At 46.8% G+C, this 18866-nt stretch overlaps 1 protein-coding gene across 1 annotated transcript in view; it reads right to left on the bottom strand.

The window, feature by feature from the left end:
* Window positions 1-1649: 1649 nt before the first annotated feature.
* LOC146206725 (uncharacterized) overlaps window positions 1650-18866 on the bottom strand; it is a 35460-nt gene continuing 18243 nt past the window's right edge. Inside the window, exon 3 of the mRNA XM_084575511.1 lies at window positions 1650-1826. Within this exon, the coding sequence (XP_084431637.1) occupies window positions 1650-1826 (177 nt within the window). The remainder of the gene's footprint in view (window positions 1827-18866) is intronic.

Here is an 18866-nt window from a genome sequence, read left to right as displayed (position 1 = left end):
ACAACTAAAAGAAAACAGTACTGTCACCACTCAGGATATAGAAAAAAACAGAGGAACAGTCCCTCACTAACTCTTGTATATCGGCTCTTGTACGGGAGGGGGGAGTGCAGGCAAAAGTATTCTTAGAAGATGAAGAAAAGAAATATTTAATAAAATGATATCCAGAGTAGTATTAATTGAAATACATATCGAGTCCCACGCACAAGAACTAGGCATACAACAATAGGGACAGATCTGCGACGGTCTAAACGGCCAACTCGGGTCTAAAAGAGGCTGGCTTCTGCTTTGAAACCTCTTAGATCCCTCACTCACTAATGCATCTCACATAAATCTAATCATACACGAATGCCCAAGTACAGATGCGAATCTGTTAGCGAACTCCGAAAGAGATACCTCAGTACCGACGGTAACCCCAACGCCATCTGCAAGTGGTAAGGAGTTCTATAATGAAGCCTTACAGATATAGTGGACGCTGAAACTTGGACCACAGTCGTACATTTACGTACCACATCGGCGCCAAGGTTAGAAGACTTAACGAATAAATGCTAAGGAACTCAGACGTAAAGTCAGTCACAGCAATTATGAACAATGAATGGATATTGGAACAAAGGTGAACATCCGCAGCTGTAGAAACACGTCATGGTCACCTTTATTTCTAAACCCAAAAGGTCCGTCGCCCATAGGTAAACTTATAGAATGTTATTATAAGTAGGCTTCAAAACTACGCAGGAGGCAATGACCTACTAATTGATTAAAGAGAAGCGCATCAGTAATGCACACAGAAATGAAGAAGGAACAAGGACTGAATAATCAGCGCTTATCCCTTCTTCCTGTCTGTGAGCAGCGTTTTTACCTACCCTGTCTTTGTGTATTCATAGTGCGCTGTTCCTTAATTAAAGGGGCCCACAAACACCTCCCGAGCATTGCTCACAAACTATCTCAGTCGCTAGATTATGCTGCGATACACATTTTAACGTACTAAAACACGTCTACGCGCAGTGAAGGTCGCGCGATCCTATTCGAAAGTTGGCGCTCTCTTTCCTTCGACTTTTGCGGTCCTCCTCCTCCTCTGTGCAACGCTACTACGTTTATGCGTTTTCGAATTAATATTGACAGTGGCTATTTCCACACACGGAGGAAGTGACGTAAATGACGTCATTGTATAAAAAAAAGGTTGTTCTTTAGCATGCGCTTGTACAGGGTCGTCCACTCTAAGTGCGAACACGGCTCCGCGTGGCCGCGCTCCGCGGAGCGCCAGCGGATCCGGCGCGTTCGCGCATCGAAGCAAAGCCGCGCAGGCGCACAGGGGCCCGGGGGAGGAGCTTCGTGTCGTCTGCTTTCCAGCAATGCAAGCGAGGTGCGCGCCAGCGCTGTAGCAGACGACACGAAGCTCCTCCCCCGGGCCCCTGTGCGCCTGCGCGGCTTTGCTTCGATGCGCGAACGCGCCGGATCTGCTGGCGCTTCGCGGAGCGCGGCCACGCGGAGCCGTGTTCGCACTTAAAGTGGACGGCCCTGTACATAATAATAAGAAGAAAAGAACTACCATGTAAAGCAAAATAATATCCTTGACGTTAGCGTCTTGTAGAACAGAAACGCAACTTTATTCGTGCGTGCGTGCCCATCTCACCGCCGCTAGGTGGCTAGGCCAGCTAGGAGGCGCCCCACACGCCCACACCTTTGCCCGCACCCCCACGGCCAACGTTTGCCCACGGCCAGTCGGCCACACCCGGCGACCGGCTGCCAGTGCCGGCACTGGGAGGCTGCGCATATGCGCCGTGCATGGCATTGGCGTAGTTGCATAGTGTTGGAGTGGTGTTGGCGTAGAGCTGAAATAAAAGAGGAGATCGAGTGGTAGAGAGACAGGACAGATATTAGACGTGTAGTAAAAGTAATAATAAATTTATGTAGGCGGTATCTGGCCCGTGCGGGATTGTCTTAGCAGTCTGCGGAGCTCGTCACTACTAGGCGGGCGTGTGTACTGCATGGCTGCATATTATAGTGCACACAATAAGTTCGGGTGCGCGGGCAGAAAGAAGACCCGCCGCCACGGTGTTACCACGGTCTACACAAAGGCTTTGAGCCCTTGAGTTCACGTACGACACACTTCAATCTCTGTCCACATATGTCCTTCCTTCTTGAACGTCATTACGCGCACATCATCGCGCGGATTTTCTTTCTTTTTTTTTTTTTTTAATGAACGAGGGGAACGCTGGGGGCCCTACCACTTTGCTTTGATAAGCTACAAGTTCCCAACACATGTTCGGGCATTTTAACGCGCGCGGATCAGGCAAAGTTGTGGACACGCAAGCGCTTATAATTGTGCATTCTTTACTCCACGGCAAGTTTAATCCAACACTAGCTATCATCGGTTAGAATTTAACAATCTATGCTGCAAATTACAGATAAAGAAATTAAGTCACCACAAGCGAAACATGCTTTAATTGTAAGGCATATATAGTTCTATTTTTGCTCATTCGGTCGCTCGATCGCGTTACATTGGTTATGGAACTGCACCGAAAGCCGCAACAAAGTTTACGTCCCTCCCACGGTGCAAGTCCTCAACGGGCTCAATTGTCGTAGACAGAATCGGTGTGAGGCATGTGCGCTGACAGCCGCCGAACACAAGCGTCACGGAGTGCTGCTTTGGATGCTAATGCGAACATTTCGGTATGAAAATTTATCTGTTGGTTTCCATCAGGAATTTGTTTGCTGCTGGCTGAATTGTCTCAATAAGGAAGGAAGCCTAGTTTCTTGTTTCGGTAGCTAAGGGAGCACCAGCTGGTTCTGTGCTGTGGCTGCCGGGATCTGGCGTTGTATACGGTCCCGGTAGGGAAGCAAATTTTTCTTTTTGGTAGGAATCTGTTGAGCTGTGGCTGTGAACTGCTATTTACTGTTACCAGCCGAGGACGTTTTCGCTGCATATATGCTTAGGTGAGCGTTTGCAATTTGTATGATAAAAATGTTCTATAAGTAACAAAATATTTCACCTAAACGTGTTTATAATTCTGCCAACTATAACGTACCTAACTATAGTACCAAAAACTTAATGAGAAAAAGTTGCTCATCAGCTATGCGCGCTTTATATAGCTGTGGGGTATCATTGGCGAGGGAGTTTATATATACAGCTAGTCGAGCTCACTTACACAGGCTGTGCAGTTACAACGAACGTTCGTTTATTGCGAAGACGTATTTTGGAGGTAGCACCGTCAGAATAAATGCACTGCTTCTAAGATATATACACCACGCGAATTGGTCAGAAAGATAGCGCGCCGTAAAGGAGACTTCTTTCTGCCAGCACACTCGAACTTATATTGTGTGCACTATATGCAGCCATGCTGTACGCACGCCTGCCTGAGTGACGAGCCCTGCAGACTGCTAAGACAATCACGTACGGGCCAGATACCGACTACTTTTAAGGCGAAAGCCTTTAATGGCTCATGCTGGGGTGGACAAAGTGTGTCCCGCTTTTGCAGCGTTCTGATTGTCCGAGGCGGGATGCGTCCCTGCCATCTGCAGCGCCACACTTGAACGCGCGCTAAGGAACGCCACGCGACAGGAGCGATGGTGTACCGTCCTAACTCACACTTGCCGGAGAAAGTGTGATACTGCGCCTTCCCTTTCCTGTAAACCAATAAAATTAAAAGCAGCACTACAACGAATGCCGACAAGAGGCTAACGATTGGAGGCAAATTATAGGAAAGAAAGGGTAGGCTTTCGCCAATCTCCTCTTGAGAGACATCTAAGAGACCCTCTAATTTTTATTATTATGTTTACTACACCTCTAATATCTGTCTTCTCTCTTTTTTTTTTTTTTCTACAAGCGCAATGTACCACCATATATATGTATGAATCTCCGCGAATATGCAAGACTTGGCACCATCACTGTGCTGCATGTTCAGAACGTCCTAAACGCACTAGTCGTGCCTTAGCTCCGAGCTCGAGCACCGTCGATCGCGTTGAGCGGGCGTGCGCTCCGATTTGCGTTATATCTGTAGCGGCTGCAGACCATAACGCGTATCTGTGTAATAATGCTTTAAAGGGGGCTAGTTGGTCGTTCATGATAATGAAAGGAGCGCGCTAATTAACTTGACAAAACAGACAAACGGGATGAAAAAAATACACAATACGAGACACAAAGCACAGTGTCTGCGCTTTAATTGTGTCTGGTGTCTTGTATATTTTTCATCCCGTTTGTCTGTTTTGTCAAGTTAGCGCACCCTTTTAATTAATCTGTGTAATGTATACAAACTACGTCGTTTAAGCTGCACAGGTCAAGAAAAAAAAAACATGCCAAAAACGAAATCATGAAGCTCGATCGTGCTCCATCTGCAACGACATAGTTTCGTTTCGTTTCTTTCTTTCTTTCTTTCTTTCTTTCTTTCTTTCTTTCTTTCTTTCTTTCTTTCTTTCTTTCTTTCTTTCTTTCTTTCTTTCTTTCTTTCTTTCTTTCTTTCTTTCTTTCTTTCTTTCGTGTGTGTGTGTGTGCGTGTGCGTGTGTGTGTGTGTGTGTGTGTGTGTGTGTGTGTGTGTGTGTGTGTGTGTGTGTGTGTGTGTGTGTGTGTGTGTGTGTGTGTGTGTGTGTGTGTGTGTGTGTGTGTGTGTGTGTGTGTGTGTGTGTGTGTGTGTGTGTGTGTGTGTGTGTGTGTGTGTGTGTGTGTGTGTGTGTGTGTGTGTGTGTGTGTGTGTGTGTGTGTGTGTGTGTGTGTGTGTGTGTGTGTGTGTGTGTGTGTGATTTTGACTGTTCGCTCTCGCGTTAAATGCAGCGGTTATCGAACTGCTTCGTGGGCAGGAACAAAATTCACGTCGTCTGAGCGTGCGGAACGTCATGTGTGAAACAGACAAAGCATGCACTGAACTGAAGCGCTCTATTTCACGCCATCCAATGGCCGATGGAGAGTATATCGATTAGGACGGCATGCTGTCAAATGTACAGCGTGCTAAACGCTGTCCAACGGCCACATAGCGAAGTGCGACCCGCAGAATCACTGCCACAAATCTGTATTGCATGCTAGCAGTGTTTAGTGAAAATGCAACTGCCTGCGATCCAAGCATCACTCCCCTTTTCCCCAATATATGCCTTCTACGTCCCTTTTTTTTCTAGGAAATTGAATTAGGAGTAGGTTTCTAAATAAAATGGGGGGGTGGGGGGCGGACATGCATTTGAGAAGCATTAGTAGGGTGTAGAAGCACCTCCTGCTAGAAATGCGGGATGTTTGGGGATGGAGGAGATGTGCTTCACAGCAGGACACCGGCATCCTAATTAAGACTAACTAGTCTAGCAATTCATATTTTTCAGGCCCGGTCTCTAAAATTGCACACTTCAACTACACTTCTAATATGACAACAAGCTCCCAACATCCCTCTGCCAGATACCCTTGAGAAGAGCTCCCTACCCTTTGCACCCCTGCACAATGCTGCTTTTTTCCAGAATATTTGTGCACTACACATATGCCCAGACCATTTTCTCCTCCTGTCTACTGGGGCAGTAAAATTTGCAGAAGACATATATTCCACCACTGCTACACTGTATAGTGCTGTTCTGTATAGATTTGTTTTAGGGTACGAAAGTGCCATTTTGGTTTGATCACTGTGCATTTGCTTCGACTACTGAGCTGCCTTTCTTGAGAAATTGCTTCACTGAGCAAGGCCATAAGATAAATTTCTTAGAACTTGCAGATATATTAACCATCACCATAATGTTTGCGTCATTTCTGCATCAAGCTGCAACAATACCTTGAAAGTCATTCTGAGCACGACGATGTGCGGTGTGCAGAAAAAGTGACAGAAAGGAGGCAGCATCTATATATAGTGCTCTAAGGGCCAAAGCAAAGACAACAATTTTATTGGTGAAACTATTGTAACAGCCCATTCACAAAATGGTACCACAAGTGGTGGTGTGAACAACCAGTATGACATTCTCAGCATCCATGCAAATGTTAAAAGGATAAGATACAGTAAATCGGATCATATTCATTTGATGTGCGTACCTGAGCCTGCTATTGCAGCATTTAATATTCCTCCTGGTCCAGGGATACAACTGAATGCTTTGCATAAATTGGTCTCTCAGTACAACAGCACCCATTCTGTACAGGTGAGTGCAGATTGATTCATTCACTGAAACTGTACCTGACATTGTTGTCTTGTTGTTTCATATTGTAATATGCACTGCATAGAGTACAAATAACCCTAAAATAACAAATAAACCACATCTAGTTTAGATTGCAGCAATAACATGGTGAAACTGATAGCTGAGACAGTGTTTGCGGCTTTGTCATAACTGCTGCCATTAGCCACTAGAAGCCGTCAACTCCTTGTGACGGTGGATTTTTACGGTGCAGGGGATTTGAAGCCAAAGAGCGCCAAGCACAAGAAACGTGGTTAACTCAAATCTGTAAAATGTGCTGGGTGTGAAGCTTTTAGAAAGTGATAAGTATCAATAGCCCTAAAATATTAATTTGCAGTGTATAACGAGATCTGTAAAATTGCTTAGGTGACATGAGTGGCAGCCCTTGCCTGGGAAAATACGTTGAGGCCTGTGTGGTACTTTTTCTGAGTGTTCATAGTACTACAGATAGTGACTGACACAGGCAGTCTGTTGGCTGTCTCATTTCTAGGCATGTTATGGTAATGTAGCACCCAGCTAATTTCAGACTTGGATTTGCAAGCAAGACATGAGGTTATTGAAAAGAAAATTTGTCTATGAATTCTTATGGCATGTCACAGAGAATAAAGGCAGTTGCCAAACTTCTGTGCAAATGACAGACATGCACATTTTTTTTCTATGATGCGTCTTGCAGTGATAGGTTGGCACAGCATTTGGCAGTCCATGCGTGTCTGTTTCCCCTTCATGGATCACTGCCTTGTCGTGGCGGAGGGGCTTGCGAAACTCGATGAAGTCGTGAGCTCTGCTGTGTAGGGCCACCCAAGATAGACAGGTCACGGCAGAGAGTTCTGACAAAATGTGATTCACTGAAGAAGGTAATGGCAACCCACTCCAGTATTTCCTGCCAAGAAAACCCTATGGCCAGTCACAATATCATTATCGATATGGCGCCGGAAGAATTACTGATCTCGAGCCGGGCATCCTGAAGAGTGAAGTTGAATGGGCCTTAGCCAGCCTTGCTAAGAACAAAGCTAGCGGAATTGATGGCATTCCAGCTGAGTTGCTTCAAAACCTCAACCACGACGCTGTTAACACACTGCATACATTATGTCAAAAGATTTGGACAACCCTGCAGTGGCCACAGGATTGGAGGAGGTCAGTTTACATCCCCATTCCAAAGAAAGGCAGTGCCAAAGATTGTTCCAACTACCGCACGATCGCGCTTATTTCGCATGCTAGCAAGGTTATGTTAAAAATCCTGCAAGGTAGGCTGCAGCAGTATGTGGATCGGGAGCTTCCGGACGTGCAAGCTGGGTTTCGCAAGGGCAGAGGAACTAGAGACCAAATTGCCAACCTTCGCTGGATCATGGAAAAAGCAAGACAGTTCCAGAAACCCATTTACTTCTGCTGTATTGATTATGCGAAAGCGTTTGACTGCGTAGATCACAGCAGATTGTGGCAAGCTCTCCAAGAGATGGGAGTTCCAATTCACCTCATCTGTCTCCTCAGGAACCTTTATGAAGGGCAAGAGGCCACAGTCAGAACTGGGCATGGTCTTACTGATTGGTTTCCGATTGAGAAAGGGGTGAGGCAAGGCTGCATACTGTCGCCCTGCCTATTTAACCTATATGCAGAGTGCATCATGAGGAAGGCCGGTCTGAACGAGTCTTCAGCTGGAGTGAAGATTGCTGGAAAACGTATCAACAACCTTAGATATGCGGATGATACCACTTTAATGGCAGAAAGTGAAGTGGAACTCAAGAGACTTCTGATGCGCGTACAAGAAGAGAGTGAGAAGTTTGGGCTTAAACTGAACATTAAAAAGACGAAGATCATGGCGTCTTGCCCTATCAAGTCCTGGAGCATCACTGGACAAGAAGTGGAAGCTGTGACAGATTTTCTGTTCTTGGGCGCCAAGATTACCTCGGAAGGAGACTGCAGCCATGAAATTAGGAGACGCCTGCTTCTGGGAAAGAGAGCAATGGTTAGCCTTGACCACCTAGTAAAGAGCAGAGACATTTGTCTGGCAACCAAGATCCGTATAACCCGTGCTATGGTCTTTCCAGTTGTGATGTATGGATGCGAGAGTTGGACTGTGAAAAAGGCTGACCGCCGAAGAATTGACGCGTTTGAATTGTGGTGCTGGCGAAGACTCTTAAGAGTTCCTTGGACTGCCAGAAGATCAAATCAGTCGATATTGTCGACCATAAACCCTGACTGCTCATTGGAGGGTCAAATTCTAAAGTTAAAGCTCAGCTACTTTGGTCATCTGATGAGAAGAGAGGAGTCGCTGGAGAAAGATTTGATGTTGGGAAAGGTTGAGTGTCGCCGGAGAAGGGGTAGGCAGCGAACGCGATGGTTAGATGGCATTCTCGAGGCATTGCAGATGAAGCTATGTGATGTTAAGAAGATAGTGAGAGACCGGAAAGCGTGGCGTGACATGGTCCATAGGGTCACGAAGAGTCGGACACGACTGAACGCCTGAACTGAACTGAGCGTGTCTGTTTGCTCATTGTTTTTTTTTTTTATTTGATACTGTGAATCCCATCAGGGATTTTAACAGGAAGGGCCGTGAGCATATTATACTAAAGCATAAAAGAATACACAATAATACATAATGTAGAGTGTTATATGCAGCTTACAACAATCGAATAACACAGATCATATCACTTATATTAATTACATGATTACGGATGATATAGCGAGGGGATCAGTATTAGTTGTAATTGACAGTCAAGGCACAATCAAGGTTTAAAATACTAAAAAAGGAGAAAATCGACTATAATGAATTCACAACTTGAATCAGGCACAACAGGCAAGTAAAAATACCAAGAGAACAAGGAAGCATAAAAATAAGGAATACAATTGTTACTGCAATGGGTATAATTCATCTGCAACAAGGGAACAAAACTCAGCTAAGGACGTGCTGTTAGTAATGCGCGTGTGTAGATTGTTCCATTCTCGTGTTGCCCATGGAAAAAATGAGTATTTGAAACAAGAACAAGGACCCATATGCGGCACACATGATCAGAAAACTTGGAGAGGTATCTGTATAAAACTCACAGCACCTGTATTCTGCAAGCAAGGACTTGAAGTGATATCATACAGCAATTGATTGCTCATACTTTCCTACCTCAAGGAATATGTCACAACAGTCTGCAAGAACAAGGACCCATATGCTGCACACAGGATCAGAAAACTTGGAGAGGTATCTGTATAAAACTCACAGCACCTGTATTCTGCCAGCAAGGACTTGAAGTGATATCATACAGCAATTGATTGCTCGTACTTTCCTACCACAAGAAATATGTCACAACAGTCCGCATTTCCAAGCAATTGCACTGCACTTTTTGTGGAGGCCATTTAAGACCAAAAACCTGAGTGTACAGCTATGGTTTTTATTTGTTTTGTGCTTTACCTGATGGCTCTGTAATGTATTTCTGTGCACATTTTGTCATGCAGTGCAACCAAGGATTGTCATGATGTGCACTTGAGTGGTTTATGAAGAGGACAATGCCAAGAGCTTCAAATGTCTAGTTAGCAGTATGCTCTTGAAACGTACTAAGATTATTTGTGCTTAGATTCACGTTTTTTGTTTTAGAGAAATGGGAAAGAGACCACTTCAGTAGAAATTAATAATATATAGTCCAATCAGTGGTAGCAAAGAGCTGTGGACAGCCAATGACAAGGTCTATTGCTGCGTACATATAGTGGTATATGTTGTAGTATGCTTTCTCTTGCTTGTTAAATAAGCAAGATCCGGAGGACAACAGGCTTTCTATTAGTACATCTCGCAAGTCGGTTTTTGGACATCCCCGCAATATGTAGTGTGCATTAACGCTTGCAACTAACAAGGATGGCTATGGGAGCTGGTCCATTAGTTTTTAAAGCTCTTTGCTGCACAGCCTATATATAGGGTTTTGAATATTTGGGGGCTGGGATTTAAAACATTCCTGTGCAAAATCTACTACACCATTCGAGCTGAAATAATGTTCACAAAGTAGCAAAATATCGTCTACGTTATCTGACAAGTGATTCAACATCGGTACTTGCCTAGATTTCCCGAAATCGAGAAAAAACTGCTCTCGGCGGCGTGCACAATTTTCGCAGAAGAAAGTCAAAAGCTATTTTAACATGGTGCGTCATCTGTCGGGCAGCGAGGCAAGCGCGCCAATGGCCGGGATGGAGCTTGTCTCACTGCTCGACAGATGACGCATCATGTTAAAATAGCTTTTCGACTCTCTTCTGCGAAAATTGCGCACGCCGCCGAGAGCAGTTTTTTCTCGATTTCGAGAAATCTAGGCAAGTACCGATGTTGAATCACTTATCAGATAACGTAGACTATATTTTGCTACTTTGTGAACGTTATTTCAGCTCGAATGGGCTAGTAGATTTTGCATAGGAATTTTTTTAATCCCAGCCCCCAAATATTCAAGACCCATAATCGAGTGGAATGCAGAGTGAATAGACCGTTATAACAAAAAAAAAAAGGCTCATACTACCACCACCCATGCAGATTGCTATCTGGATACAAATATACAAATTTAAGAAGAGGGCTTTGTCAGGCTGGTTGGTTCATGTTGAACAGAAGGAAGAAACAGCTCAAACGGATGAGACAGACAGATGAGCAGCTCATGTGTCTGTCTGTCTCGTCTTTCTACACGTACTGTCCGTTTGAGCTGTTTCTTCCTTTCGTTCAGACACAAATTTCAACATGAAATGGATTTCTGGATTACAATGACTACAACACCTATTTGGCGAGCTTTGCTTTGCTAATCCCTGTGGAATACAATGTCATAAAATTTATGCGATTCTTTTAGGTAAAGTATATTGAGCGGGTGCTCTATATACATTTTCCTATACATCAACCATGATGTTCAACAGCTTTTGTGGTTCCAGTGGATGATACTCGCAGTAGGCAGGATAGTAAGTGGGGAATAGGGAATGAGTGGCTATATTTTAGACAATCTCTTTTATGCAACAGCTGGACTGGAGGCTGCTTTTTAGGCTTGTTGCAGTCAAGAAGGCAATGCCTACTTTAGGTTTGTCCCTGGTTATCACCGACGTGGAGTCCGTGGTCACCTCAAGCTCCTTCAGTGGATACTTTTTGTGAGGGAGGCCAATATGGATTAGTAACAAGGAGTCGGAGTCCCCACAGGTTGTCGTTTTAGAACCAGATGCCTATGAGCTGACCTTTAGGATGTTGAAGATTGGTGCAGTCACTGGCCACTTGGTGGGGAGCCTATACCTGGGTGAAAATCATAACTGAAGCAACTGCTTTATGGAACAACTCCCACTCAGCTTGATCTGGGCTAAGGGTCAGTGGCGGTGCCGAGTACAATTATTCTCGAGACTCAAAGTGCCCCTGCTGCAAGAGATAACTTCTTAAAACTTTAGGAAGCACCAGTTAGCACACTGACTGGGAGTGCAACACAAATGAATTCAGTAACCAATAAGTAAAATGCAAATTTATTTTTTTGTGAGGGAATGAATAGTGTATCACAATAAGATACTGTCAGCAGCGAACATGTCAAGATAGGTTGGATGAATGGGTCTTCTCTTTGTATATTTATTTTCACTTATTTTAACAATAAAAACGTTTGGCTGCCACATACGCATCCATATGTTGCCCAGCTGAAGCCTCCTTCTGGGCAGCAATTCATTGCTACACAGCTCAGATTATACCCTTTCCTGAAAAGGCAGCTAGATCATGTATTACATGACGATCCAGGCAGAAGAACTTGGCAATGGGAGTATTGAAGCACTCTGTCATAAATGAATTATAGAAAAGCAACATTTACTAGAACCTCATTTTAGCAAGACAGAGGAACTTAATTTTACATGTGGGAATGGCACGTCGCTGAAACTCAGAACCCACCGAGTAATAAACAAGTGTCGTAAATACAGCCAAACGACATGGGCACTGCCAGATATAATTGTGACACGGCCGAAGCAAACTGCCGTCGGACCAATATGAAGGTATTCGACCTTTGCTTGTCTACGTTTGTCCTGTTGTCGTGATATCTCCATTTTGAAGCTAGTTCCGCACGTACAAGCCTCAGCACACCGTCGCAGCAGGGGAGTCACGCACGGTGGAAGCAGAAAAATGATCAGCGTTCCAACGGCGATGGGGCCCGAAGGCTACGTCCTTGCAGTCGCGAACAGTTCATACTGCAATGGAAGCAAACCGAGCGGCGAACCGTACGTACGTTGCACTCCTTCTGCGCGGGTCGAACACAGAATGTACTACCGTAACTGAGCAGCTGCACTTGGGTGTCATCTCCAGTAGGTCTGCTCTCAGCGACGACCCCGATCGAGCTAGGAACTGCCGCAACAATGGCCCAGCGAGGCCGCAGAGGCGTGGGCCCGCGAACGAGGGCCTTGATCATGACTAGGGAGCGTAACAAATAAATCCAAACGATCGTTCACTACAGAAGTAAAACTTTGACAATGCTTATTACTACAGTTCACTACATTTACAACAAACACAGATGACATGCGCCCCACCACGGCACCATAAACACGAAGAGCGCTATCACAAACCCGACATGCGGGATTGAAATAAAGCGCTGGAGTTACTATAAACAGCGCTAAAAACCATAAAATGCGCTCTAAAGACGCGAAAACGCCTAGACAGAGAAGATGCAACACGATCGCGTCGATGGTCTATCTGCACACTCCCAACGAAGCAGCACAGCACAACGGAGTACAGACAGAGCGACAGAGCATAAAAATTTTCAGCAAACCACGATTAAACCAACGACGTCATTCTAATGTAAACGTCACTTTTGGTTTATGACGTCACATCCGGCTATGACGTTACTTTCTTCGTGTGTGAAAATAGCCACTGCCAAAAGTAAAAGTGCAAATGCGTCAGTTGTGAGTGGGCGAGGACCGTGGAGAAGGGCCAGCCTTTGCGCGCGCTAAAAAGTTGAAAGAAGGAGGAAAGCCACGAAGGCGCAGATATTCAAATTTTGATTGCAAATAACTCTGCTATCAAATGCCGCATTTCAAAAGTTCTTGCGGGAAGGTTATTTTACATCGACATTCTTTCACATACTAGGCATAGAGAAACTGTATTGCTATAGCTGTTTTGAGCCCCTTTAATGGCAAACCAACTAGCCCAGCGGCTATGCTGGGGACAGTACTCAGTGTTGCATGTGCGATCCGCGCCCACATTCAGTGTGATGTGAACGGGGTTCGGAGACCTAGGCTTCACCACAGAGTGACCAGAAGGAGACGAGACGATGGATCAGAAGTAGTGAGGGGGTACAAGTGAAGAAGGGAGTTTTTATGTAGTACAACTTTCTTTGCAAGATGAAGTATGTAGTAAAAGTCGACAGAGGAGAAGAGAGGCGCTGGTGGATAATACGGTTTGTCGAACCCAGTTTCCTAACTGGAGACATACAGTTCATTTGGCACAGGGCAATTGGGAGCATGTGCGGCCACCAGAGGCACCGCCCATTACCGGAAGCCTCACTCGAGTCTATTCGCAGTTCTCCCTTGGTGGCCACTGACGAGGGTATAGCTCCGCAGGTGTCAGTGGCAATCTTGTGCTGGCGGTGGAAGTGCAGCACCAAGTTGACACAGACCGGGAAGTCCGTCGACGGTAAAGGTCAATTTCCCACAGGCGCCTCCCGAAATGTCACGCGCCTGTCTGGTGCGGTTTTCGAGTGGTGTCAATACTGCCTTCCGTCAAAGTGGGGAGATGCATTCCTCGGCGGCGCGCTTCGGCCAACAAAAGGCCGCAGAAGCGCCATGCTTGAATGGGTCGCTCTTGTCAGACTCGGCGAGGTGGCTGACCGCCGCAACAGAGCGAGAATGGAACCCCTACGTCAGCGCCGCCGACTCGGCGTCTTCGATGACTGCAGCTCGCCGGCCTCTTGTCGTCAGCCGCAGGAGGGGTCGCGTGAGCTTCGGCTGGCACCCCAGTCATAACAAGTATCGCTGGCTCCCCTTTTCGTTGTTTCCCGAGGCTTGCTCGCAACACAGGCCTTGACAGAGCGCATGAAAAGAGATGAAATTCAATCTGACTCGTTAATCTGCCTTGGCAAGGACTTCTAGCTCCAACTGGTCGCGACCGCTTTATTGGAAAGATACATACCGGGACAAAACTAGCCATTCTTGTTTCATTGTCCAGGTGCGGGAACCCGTTCCTTGCATCAGCAGGTCCTTGCACTAACAAGGGTAACTTGTCTCGGAGTCGAATCCACGGCGAGTGTTCCGGGGACGAAAGTACAATGAGTCCGGCAACGAGCTAGTAGTTGCCTTCTTCGGAGACCTGAAAAGCAGCTCCGCCCCGTCACGATCAGTTACCAAATCTCACGCGGTCCCCACTCCTGACATAATTCCCATTAATTCATCATCACAATTTCATTTCCCTACAACCCGCACACATTAAAGCTTCTTCTCAATGAAAACCAAGGGAGTCTCCCGGGCCCTCCTTCCCACTGGGGATTCACTTTAAAACAACTCGCTCATTATTTCATTTTTCCGCTCTCAACTGTGCGAAAACTATTTGTCCGCCGTTGGATATTATAATATATCATTAGCATTGGCTGTGAGGTAATTGCACGAATATGGTGCCGGCAGGAGCAATATATTTTGTGACGTGCTTTTAAATGCCTCAATATAATTTGCCTTCTCTAGGTTGCATAATGAAGAGTACGACGACCGCTGTATGACAGCTTCGTTGGTAGCCCAAAGGCACGAATAGTTCTACAAACTCGTGCTTGTTCGCATGCTTGCTACGCCTCAAAGCGATGTAAAATGCCCAGTGGCGTCCACGTGTATACAATCAGTTGTGTGAAATATTCGCACTGAAAATCGACCTGTCGTAGTTTTATAATGACCTAAGTGCTGAGTTCATAAACTGAGATGTTGACATACGGACATGTTCAGACGAGAATAAAACATGCCTGTTATCGGACGCATCTGTCGAATATTATGCACTGTGCCGAATGCGGTACCGTTTGCACGACCAAGAGCGTCACTGAACATCACAAAAATGTCGGTGCTGTCAGCACTTGTGTTTGCTATAGACATGAAAAAGCTTAGTCATCGGAAAGTATGAGCATGGAATGACGTTGCCAGATGACAGAACAGCGCAAGGTGGAGCACTCAGCGGCGGCAGAGGTAAGAGCCGCGAGACTTGTACGGATGACGAAGAAGTGACGCCTATGTTGCATAGAAGCAACCTGGTAAAAGCACGTCAAGCTGCTACGCCGAAACCAAATTTTCGCTAGAATGCAGATATGCGCATGGCGACACTGCTTCCACTTCCAAAGTACGCAGCAAGAAAATCAGTGCCACGCCGCGCAGACTGGCACACGAGGGCGTGCGCGTCTTCTCATGGCCGCTCATGCGCGCGCATATCCGCCCGGCCTGGACTGCCCCGTGAGTACACAGCCCTATTGGCAAGCTCTGCTGTCGCCGCCCGTCGCGTCCTTACGTGGCGCTGAGCTGTGCGCCGCTAGCAGGAGCTGCGAGATTCGATGCCGCAACAATATGTCGTCCTTCCATCGCTGTGGCCCCTGAGCGCGAGGAGATAATTATATCAGCCAGTGACGCTGTTCGGGTTCGTTTTGTGCTTCTATAACTAGTCTTTTATCCATGTTGTAACTGCTCGTAATGTGTTCCACCTGGCTTCATGTCTGATGCACCGAAATCAACGCTAGCTGCTTGGTGTTTTCATGTCGATTGCATCGAAATTTAGTGCAGTCGCCATAGCTGGGAATGCAGCTTGTTTTACTTTCGGTGCTTGCGTAACGAAATTAACCCTTTAATGATAGGAACCTATGTTGCTCATGACGTCTGCATGTGCATTCCCAATCCCCCCATCAGCAATAAGATTCTGCTTCAGTGAAAAGCTAGGCTATTTGGCTATCACATCTCCTTGCATGCTAATACGCTTCTAGCTAGATGCGCTGTGGACGGTTATGGAAAGCGACATAACCAGTGCTACATGTTATATTAATTTTTTATGCCTTAGGTGGCAGCAATTAGAACTGCTTTTTGGTGTGGGAAACTCTCTAGAAATATTCATTTCTGCGTTTTTTCCCCTGTGAATCTGGATAACGAGATAGAAAACAGAGGCCAGAGTAAAGCAGTACTTTTCTGAGCTTGTGCTCTTGATAAATTTAGTGCGACAGGGAAATATTACAGCGTAAAAGCCCACCGTACATTGAGAAAGAACTGTTTAGCTTATGGTGTCGGTTCGTCAACTCTCTTCGTACCACAAGAGATGATCGCATTGAAGAGTAGTACTGAAAACAAGCGCAGCTGTGCAAGGACAAGGACGCTGAGCAAAGATGTTCTCTCCATGTCCGTGCCTTCAGTTAGTGTTTCTGTACTTGAACCAGCTTTCAGCGATGTTAGCGGCACTGAACTCGCATAGTCATTTTTCGTTAGTGCTCACTCGTATATCTTGCACTGTGTGCACAAAGATTGCTCTCCAAGACGTCGTGAAGGTGGCTTCAGTAGCTATAGCGTTCTGATGGAAGCTAAATCAGAAGACAATTTACATGTGCCGCATAGAGTGGTATCCAGACGACGCTTACCGTGTTTACGCCCACAGCGGAGGCGCACTCGCGGTGCCTCAAAACGTCGTGGGTTAGCGCAGGCCTGAAGCCGGAGCCAGGATGGCGCTGCCGGACGCGGCCGCCAGGAGCTCTACCTCCAGGGAGCCCGACACCCTGCCAAGACACGAGGATGTGGCGGTAGCGTCCGTCGCCGATACCACGTACGCTTTTTCCCTCTTTTTCGCGGCCGACAGATGGCAAAGACCCTTTGCGTGCTGTTTACGAACGCGCACCAAGGAGCCCATTCTTGGACGGCGCGTACTTAGCGCCCCACATTTCACGCGCTGGCGCGCGCTTGACACATACGCCGCACCGGTGGAGAACTACGAAGGCATTCGAGCCTGCATGTTAATATACGTGTAGCGAAGATGGATGCGCAACTCTAACGTGTTTGGAGTCTATCAAAAACTCGTGAGCCGCTTTGGCATGATCACAATGCTCTCCTACAGCGAGTGATATTTGTCGACCGCGCAGGACTTCACCCATTAGAGGCCTCCATTCGCGACAGAACCCTGCAGAGACCGTTAGCTGTGGCAGTCGAATTTAACTAGCAATTAACGGACCTCTGAAGTCAGCAAGCGGCCATACGGGTTCCGAAACGTCTGCATTTTGCACATTCCGGACAGCAATAGCACAGGGCGCACCGGACGTCAAAATATAGACCGCTGAGGGGGATTCGGGCCCCGAGAACGCGCCATACGCACACATATTTCTTCTCTCTCACCTTCGATGACTCGACCGTAGCATATGGCTCTCGGGCGCAGAAGAACCGTAGCGGTGATGCTTAGCGAATGTCAGAACAAGGTAGATTGTAGGGCTTAATTAAGGCGCTAGACATGGACAATATCGGGATGTACGGTACGGGAAGTGCACTCGGGGAAGGCAGGTGATCTCGGCTGTGACTTGGCGCAGCGCACGATACGGGCCCACGTAGCGAGAAAGAAGCTTTTCCGAGAGCCCAGTACAGCGAGAAGGCACCTAGAACAACATAAGGGATCCAGGTAAAAGAAGCTGTCGAGGTGGCGGCTGTTATAGTGCTCTTGCTGAGAAGCTTGGGAGGCTTGCAAGAGGGAACGGGCATCTTGGTGAGCATGGTTGGCACGGGCAATTGCTTATCGGTATTCAGAATGTTGGGGACCAGATGTTTGAAGCAATGTGTCGAGCGGCAATTGAGGCTCACGACCGTACAAGAGGTAAAACGGAGAGTATCTGGCAGTGGCGTCACTGCGTGACGAGATGAGTTATATGCAAGTATTAAAGGGCGACGGTTAAATCAAGGTATAATCAAAGGAGTCGTACATGGCGAGCATCTCAGTAAGAGTGCGATTCAGCCCCTCAGTGAGGCCGTTTGATTGTGGGTGGTAAGTGGTGGTCAATTTGTGTTTAGTTGAGCATGCGCGAAGAATGTCATCCACAACTGCTGAAAGGAAGGTGCGGCCACGGTCAGGGACCAGTTGGCGGAGAGCTCCATGATAAAAAATGAGGTCATGAACAAGAAAGTCGGCGGCAGTGCTCACAGAGAACGCGCGCGTTATCGCGTACCGGGTGGCATAATCTGTGGCTTCTGCAACCCATCTATTGCCAGAAGTGGACTCAGGAAACGTACAGAGAAGGTCCAATCCGACAAGATATAGAACGGCTCCGGAGGGAATGTCGATAGGCTGAGAAAGGCAGCGGGAGGAAATGCAGGCCTCTTGTGACGCTTACATCATTGCAAGCACCAACGTAACGGCGCACTGAGCGATAGCGGCCAGGCGAAAAGAACCGATGGCGGATTCGGTCGTACGTGATAGTAACGCCCAATGGCCAGCAGTCAGGAGGTCATGGAGTTCGGGGAGAACGACTGTTCGTAAGTGCTTGGGGATGACTAGGAGGTCAGGAGCAGTTGGCTGAAGATTCCGGCGGTATAAAATGCCATCAACGAAAGCAAAGCGGTTCATTGAAGCGTCGGTTCGGGCGGATATTAAGGCGATCAATAATGGAAAGGAGCTCCGCATCCCGACGCTGTTCTTCGCGAATAGTAAACGGCGAGAGAGATCAGGTCAATGGCGCATGCGCTCGTGGGAGTATCAATCTGAGCAACCAGGTAACGAGAAAGGCAGTCGGCATCTTTGTTCAACCGGCCGGACTTCTAGATCACAGTGTAGTCATATTCTTGGAGTCGTAGCGCCCAACACCCGAGG

The sequence above is a fragment of the Amblyomma maculatum genome, chromosome 1 (genome assembly GCF_055883805.1).
Source record: "Amblyomma maculatum isolate TAMU_Amacu chromosome 1, ASM5588380v1, whole genome shotgun sequence".
Lineage (NCBI taxonomy): Eukaryota > Metazoa > Arthropoda > Arachnida > Ixodida > Ixodidae > Amblyomma > Amblyomma maculatum.
The sequence above is the reverse complement of the archived record's forward strand: the minus strand, read 5'-3'. Positions and strand labels throughout refer to the sequence as shown.